A 7917-nucleotide genomic window follows, 5' to 3' on the forward strand; every position below is an offset into this window, starting at 1 on the left:
ATAATTTCTAATATCGCCCAGTCCTAGTCGCAGATCTTGCTCTTATGGCACAATTATCTTTTTATATTAGGAAATCTTCATTATACATCTAGAGACAGACATTGTCATTGCAAATATTATTTAGAATTTAATTGTACTCTTGACTAGGCATATATAACCATAATTACAGCGTTTTTAATGCTGCACTAAATAGACTAATCAGGTTTGAACAATTAACAAGAATAAAATATAGATTGCTTTCAAACATTTTAAATGATACTATTATGATTTTTAAGTAGATTATTAATAATTTAAACATTACTGTCCATATCAATATTAGATGTAAAATCAGTCTCAACTTCTTTTCTTATTATTCAGGAAATAATTTTTTTTTATAAAATATATTTTAATTTCTATTAAAATTTAATTTAATTGTTCTGATAAACTTAGCATTTGAAGCATAAGTAATTATTACATTTCTGTGACATTAATTATATACAATAACTTTACGTAAAGACACATTTTTTTATACAAGGTGATCTGTGAGACTTGGAACAAATGCTAATATTACTAAGTATACAATGACCATGCAAGTTGGTGAGAAAACTTATTTTTGTGAAACGTGTAATCAGAGTTTTTCATGGAAAAATCATCAAACTGACCACAATCGGACTCTTGCTGGATAAAAATCTGACTCTTGTAATATATGTGTTAGGATTTTCTCACAAAAAATAATGTGACTGAATACAGTCCTGTCGATAGTAGTGAAAAACCTTTTCTTTTGTAGCATATGTAATAAGAGTTTTTCTTATTTAAGAGTGATCTGACTAAGAATAGTACTTTTCATGCTGGTGTGAAGCCTTATTCTTGTAGTATATGTCACAAGAGTTTTTCAAATTTTAGTAACATGATTAAACACAGTAGTGTTCACACTGGGGAGAAACCCTATTCTTGTAGTATATGTAATAAAAGTTTTTCAAACAGAAGTAATCTGTATCGCCACAATCGTGTTCACACTGGTGAGAAACCTTATTCTTGTAGTATATGTAATAAGAGTTTTACACAAAAAAGTCAACTGACTAATCACAGTCGTGTTCACACTGGTGAGAAACTTTATTCTTGTAGTATGTGTAATAAGAGTTTTTCAGATTCAAGTCATCTGAATGAACACTTTTGTGTTCCCACTGGTGAAAAACCTTATTCTTGTAGTATATGTAATAAGAGTTTTTCACAAAAAGGTAATCTTACTCAACACTATTGTGTTCATACTGGTGAAAAACCTTATTCTTGTAGTTTATGTAACAAGAGTTTTTCACAAAAAAGTCATCTAACTGAACACAATCGTGTTCACACTGGGGAGAAACCTTATTCATGTAGTTTCTGTAATAAGAGTTTTTTACGAGGAAGTCATCTGAATGAACACTTTCGTGTTCACACTGGGGAGAAACCTTATTCTTGTAGTATATGTAATAAGAGTTTTTCAAACAGAAGTAGACTTACTCAACACTATTATATTCATACTGGTGATAAACCTTATTCTTGTAGTTTATGTAACAAGAGTTTTTCACAAAAAAATTATCTAACGAAACACAATCTTGTTCACACTGATAAACCTTATTCCTGTAGTATATGTAATAAGAGTTTTTCACGGAAAAGTCGTCTGACTAACCACAGTCATGTTCACACTGGTGAAAAACTTTATTCTTGTAGTATATGTAATAAGAGTTTTTCATGCAGTGAAAGTCTGGCTGTACACTTTCGTGTTCATACTGGAGAGAAGCCTTATTCTTGTGGTATATGTAATAGGAATTTTTCATGCAACAGTCTTCTGATGAGACACAGCATTGTTCATACTAGGGAGAAACCTGGTTCTTGTAGTTAATTCTTACCCCCCTATTCACTGTTGACACTGAACTAACACGTATTACCAGTTCCGAAGCCCCTTTTTGGAAATATTGACCAGGATTGAAAAAGTGTATTTATTATTTTTGGACCGTCTGTTTTGTAACTTGGGATTTCTAAACTCGATGTTAACTTGCTCTCCGGTGGCAGATTTACAGCCTTATTAACAGTTTGATTTTTTGTTGCTGTTGTTAAAACAAATTTTCTATGAAAGAATAAGAAAAAGATTGCATTGAGTAATAAAATTTGAATCACTCTTTTACTGGACAAATGAAAAAAAATTTAAGTTTAATTTTCCTAACTGACTTGTATTGATGAGCAAAAGGATCTAAGTATTATTATTATGAATTTAGATATTTTATTATTATTGATATCATAAGGCTGCGCACAAACATAGAAATATTACTGAAATTCAATTAAAAATTCTTTTATTTCACACAATTATTTAATACTTTTATTTCAAACAACAATCAAAGGAATTATGCTAACATCCTCCTCATCCTTATTCACACATTTTTAAATTTTTTCTTCCCTTCATAACTTAAGCCATTAAAAAGAATTTTCATTTTTTAAACACTTTAAATGAAATTGTATAAAATAAACTTCTCAGCTCAGATAAGCATAAATCAACAAATTCCTATTATTAAGAAGAAGTTACAAATGACTATTATTGTGCTGAAATCTGCCGAAGATAGAAAAACCGTAGGGGATATGATTAATAAGATAACGATTTTTTTTAAGGGCGAATATCATAATCTGAACAAATATTCCAAAATTTTTAAAAAAATCACACATTTAACAATTTAATTTTTTAAATAATTGTAAATGGAAATATGTCAGTTGTATATGCCCCAGATGTCATAAACATGGGTACCACTCTTCAATTCTGGGGACTGAAATCAGTCTTGAGACAAATGAATGGACTAATAAATTCTAGCAATTTAATTTTAAGTTTTCTTTCTTTTTTCATTAGAAGTTTTAAAAAAAATTTTCGTCAAGATAAAAAATAATATATCTTAATGAAAACATATGATATGGTAATGACATCAGGACTATTATTTATCTTATTTTTGTCAACTTCACTAAATCTTATTCTTAAATTCTTGGCAAATGGGAATGATTGAACTTCATCTTCTTGTGCAATTAAATTTGTACTATTACTGAATCTAAATCTGCTCGAGTTTGCTTCCCCCACCATAACCTATTGTCATGCTGGCCAAATTTAATTAAGATTATTTTTTTTTAAAAAGAAAGAAATTATAGTGCTAGGACAAAAAATAAGTAACGATGAAGTGAAAAATTGAGATATGAATGGTTTCAGGTTGTTCAGTATTAGCTGTAAAAAAGTATACAAAGTTAGCTGTTATTTTAGTTTTGTTTGCTAAAAAAAACATAAAATAAAGAAAAACATATTTAGCAAAAATAATCAAATGATTCATTTAATATGTAGGCTATTATCAAGGAAAGGTAAACTTTGATATCAGTGAGCAATAAATTTCTAAAAGTTTGGTAAACAGCACTAGACAGTATTATTTGGTCAAAAAATAAGTTCAGTCTTGAAATTTTCGTTAGAGTGGTACCCCTTGCCATAAAGTACTCAGGCCATATATTTAAAAAAAATTTTAATTAAAGATTGCATTTTAACTTCATATAGTATTAAGCAATGAATCCCTCCCTAAAGATTCCATTTTTTCCAAATGTTCAGCTGATTGTTTTATGGTTATTAAAGTTAATGCTTATTCTAATTCTAATGCTTATTCTAAATTCTAATGCTTATTTGATGCTGATTATTGTGTAGCTTAAATGTTACCTCAGATCAAGATTTGTTTTGATTAAATAATATTTATTTCAGCATAAGTTTTAATATAGATTAAAAATATTGTATGTGTTTTTAATTTTATTAATAGTTTTATTTGGTGGATGAAATTTTTTTTTAAAAGTTCATTCATTATCTTCATATGTAAATATTGCAAATTATTTGCATTTTCATCTGTAAACTATATTATATTTTTGGGCAAGATCTATCATCTCGAAAGATATCATCAAGATCTATAATCATTTTATGAATTGTATTCTTTTTTGTATTTCTTTCAAGCATCCATTGTTTTTTTTGAATTTTTTTTTCTATTTAAAAAAATAAATAAAAGCTGGTTAAATTATTTAGAATTTTAATTTCTTATGCTATTCTTGTGAACTATTATTATGGATTCAATCTGTATTATCCAGGATTTTTTTTCCGAGTGAAAAATAATTTAAGTGCAGCAACGACTGCTAATAGTAATTGAAGAAATATATATAATATCTTCTCTGGTATATATTAAATTAGGAAAAACTTAATATCCATTTTATTAATAAGCATTTACTTGATATAAATTAATTATAGTTACATCTAATAATAAATTGACCTCACTGAACATAAAAGAAGCAACCGAACATCAAAAGTGTTAATTTTGAAAACATAAACAAATAAAAAATCGCCTACTGCGCATCAGTGGTTACTCAAACTGGGGAAATCTTCTGTTTAAAGTTAGTTAACTCTGGGTTCAACTCACTAGCAGTTAGGCCCATGGTGAAATGAAATTTTGGAATCTAACCTGGAGTTGCTCGTATAAAACGTGAGGGTTAGTTTCCATGGTGAATACGGGTGTTAGAGTTTATCTCTGTTAAGGATTTTTATGCTCACTGTTCTGTTCATACTGCTGACTAACTTTATTCTTGTTATAAGTTTATACAGATAATGTTTAAAGGATCTGTTCACAATAATTTTCATTTTAGTTATTAATCTCATTGTCTAACTTTATTTAACAATTTTTTATAAGAAAGTATTTTAACTATCTTGTCCAGAGCTTTTAATATCAAATTTGTTTGTGATTTTTTTTTCTTTTAATTCAGTTGGATATAAGACATTCAATATCATGAGACTTAGAAATAGGGACTTTACTGATGGTGGCTATAATTGGCTGAATGATACATTTTCTTACTACAACATTCTGTTTGTAAAAAACAACTGTAGTCAGGGATCTGTCTAGGTTTTTTAGAGGTACCTGTTTTGTGAAAATTCAGACATAATTTGTGAAATTTAAAAATTATATTAAAAAACCTGACACAAAAATATGGTAAAATAAGAAAATATTTTCAAAAATATTTAAGGCTTTTTCGAAAATATGTAGAATCAAAATATGTATATGAAGTATTTTGTGAAATTACCAATTTTATTAAAATTGAATTTGTGACAGTACAGGATTTTTCTTTCTTTTTTGAAAGATGTTTACCTTACCATAATTTTGGAAATAATCATTAGTGTATTACTTCATCGTTTTTCTTCTTTTTAAGATTATTTTCAAATATTTTTTTTTTTTTTTTTAGTTTGGTTTAACAATAAAAAAACGGCTTTTTGAAGTGATTCAGAAAACCAGAAAAGTCAGTTATCCGGAATAGCGATGGTTCCGGATAATCGGTTCCCTACTGTATTAATATAACCAAAGCAAAATGTATCAGTGTAATAATGTGAGAAGCATTAAAAAAAAAATTGAAACGAAAAATAGAACATATCAAACAAGCAAAAATACTAAATAAAACATATAGCGCAATATATGAAGCAAGATTAGAAGTTCATTTTTTTACTGACATCTTGCAAAAATGATTTACAAATATTTTCATAACAAGTGCGTCAGGTTAGAAAACATCCCACTACCCTCAATTTGCACTTTAATTTCATATTTTGTAATCTGGGAAACAGGTTGCGAAAATATTTTTAAATCCTTTTTGCGAAATGTTACTAAGTAACTTCTCATCTTACTACTTGCTATAAATTACGACGTTTTATGTCTTGAGTTATTTCTTTTTTTTTTTTTGTATCTTAAAATTTTTGTTTCATTTTCCTTTTTTTTTTTCTTGATATGTTCTATTTTTGTTTCAAAAACTTTTTTGGTGCTCCTCACACTATTGGGCTGATATATTTTGTTTTGGCTATATTAGTGCAATATTAGACAGCCCTCTAATTTGAGGATATAATAATCGTGTGAGCTGACAATAAGATTATATCTTTCCGTTATTTTAGTTTCTAGCCTTCTAATTTGTTTTATTAAATTTAAAAATAAAATGTAATTATTTTTAATAATATAACATAAAAAGCTTCTATTAATCTTCTATGTTAGTTTCTTCGCTATAAAAGAACTCCTAATTTTTTACTAATTAAATATTCAAGTCGAAAAGCTTTCTCACACTTTTAAAAGCCACATCGTGTTCTTAAATCTATTTTTGGCTAAAGTATGCATAATTAAATGTAAAGACATTTTCCCCCTATAATCTTCGTAGGAATCACTCGACCTTTTTCTTAAACTAATGAACTATTCCTATGATTTCCCTTTCTCCCTAAAATATAACAAAATAGAGGGAAATTCTTTTGCTACTTTCCCTAGGATAAAAACTTAAGCACACAGTTTTGTAGTGCGAATTTGAGCTCCGCCTTTGATAGAAAATGTCTTGAATATACTATGTCAGGGATGGCGAACCAATGGCACGCGTGCCATTTATGGCACGCGACACAATATTTTGGGCACTCCACCGATCACAATTGTTGTTACACTATGAATTGTTATTACACAAATGTTATTACGCTATGAAGCATATGTAACAATTAAATTAAAATTCACAAAAACAAACAAAATAATAAACAATTATTAATAAAAAAATTAAAAATTAATGCAAAAAAAATTAATAACCATAAAAAACAAGCTAACAATAAATAACTAGCAAAAAAAACCAACAGTCCTGCTTAAACTAACATCTTACAACCTAATATAAGTTATTGGTCATCTAATCTGCAACAACAGAAGTCACACTGATGTTACTTTAAGTTGAATTACGTGCATAACTGAGACATTGCAAAATGTATTTTTTTTTCAATGTAAATAAAGAGTTTTGAGTTGATAGTATAGTATTATTATTTTCCCAATAATCACGAAGTCAAAATTATTTGACGGCACGTCTATGACCTCATCATTAAGCAATTTTTTAGAGAAAATGGCACGTTGGTGTACAAAGGTTCGCCACCCCTGTACTATGTGAAGCTAATAAAATATTTTTTGCCTTCCAACTGCTATCTGCGTGGCCTAACAAAACTCACCATGACTGCTACCCTTTCATATATATATATGTATATATATTTATATAAACTGACTTGTTACTGGTACCTATTTTTAAAATATTTCGAGCTCCAATAACACCATAAGAAATAAAATTATTTTTCGTATTGCACTACTATTTTTTCTGTAATATAAAAAAAAAAAAAAAACATTAGATTTCCTTTTTTTTTTTTTTTTTTTTTTTATTTTTTTAATTATNTTTTTTTTTTTAATTTTTTTAAGAAATTGAAAGGGAAATAGATAATATTTTTTTAACCACAAATTATGATAAAAAAAAAAACTCCATATCTAATTTTTAAGAAAAATATTATTATGAAGCATGTTTCTCTTCTGTGAATCAGATGAAGAAAATCTCGTTCCCCTCTACCAAAGAAAAGTTTGCACTCCACTGTATGAGAATTTGTGCCCCCCCCCCCCTCCCGACGGTCAACGTGAGAGTTACCTCAAAATGAGAAGTCTACTGGAACGAGAGTTAGGTTTTCTTATTTATAGCGTTGTCTACTATTTTTTGGTTTTTTGTTGCTCATGCAAAAGGATAACGTATTTGAAAGCGTAGCTATTGTAGCGGATATGCTAGTAAAAGATTTAGAAAACCTTAAAAGAAAGAGAAAAAAGCGTAAAATGTGGGTTCGTAAATGGATTAATCGCAGAGCTGCTTTTGGAGCTCCTACTAATTTTCTCTCTGAAGTAAGAGCTGAAGATCCTAAAACTTTCAAAAATCATTTAAGCCTAAAACCGGAACAATTCGACGAACTTTTGAAGCGAGTTGAACCGTTGGAAAGGAAGGTGGATACAAGTATGAGAACAGCTCTTCCATCATTTGTAAAATAGCATTGAAGTATTTCTGGTGATAGTTTCTCAAGTCTTGAAGCCCTTTACAGAGTGCCCA

At 28.4% G+C, this 7917-nt stretch overlaps 1 protein-coding gene across 1 annotated transcript; it reads left to right on the forward strand.

Moving 5' to 3' along the window:
* Positions 1-32: 32 nt before the first annotated feature.
* On the forward strand, positions 33-5119 carry LOC107451152 (zinc finger protein 271-like). The gene has a single exon (XM_016067164.3). It carries the CDS (start codon positions 887-889, stop codon positions 1859-1861), a length of 975 nt encoding a protein of 324 aa, XP_015922650.1. The 5' UTR covers positions 33-886; the 3' UTR covers positions 1862-5119.
* The last annotated feature ends 2798 nt before the right edge of the window (positions 5120-7917 follow it).

The sequence above is a fragment of the Parasteatoda tepidariorum genome, chromosome 6 (assembly GCF_043381705.1).
Source record: "Parasteatoda tepidariorum isolate YZ-2023 chromosome 6, CAS_Ptep_4.0, whole genome shotgun sequence".
Taxonomy (NCBI): domain Eukaryota; kingdom Metazoa; phylum Arthropoda; class Arachnida; order Araneae; family Theridiidae; genus Parasteatoda; species Parasteatoda tepidariorum.

Bases quoted from the DNA above. Each gene is read 5' to 3' on its own strand.
- LOC107451152 (XM_016067164.3), top strand. From the start codon at position 887: ATGATTAAACACAGTAGTGTTCACACTGGGGAGAAACCCTATTCTTGT.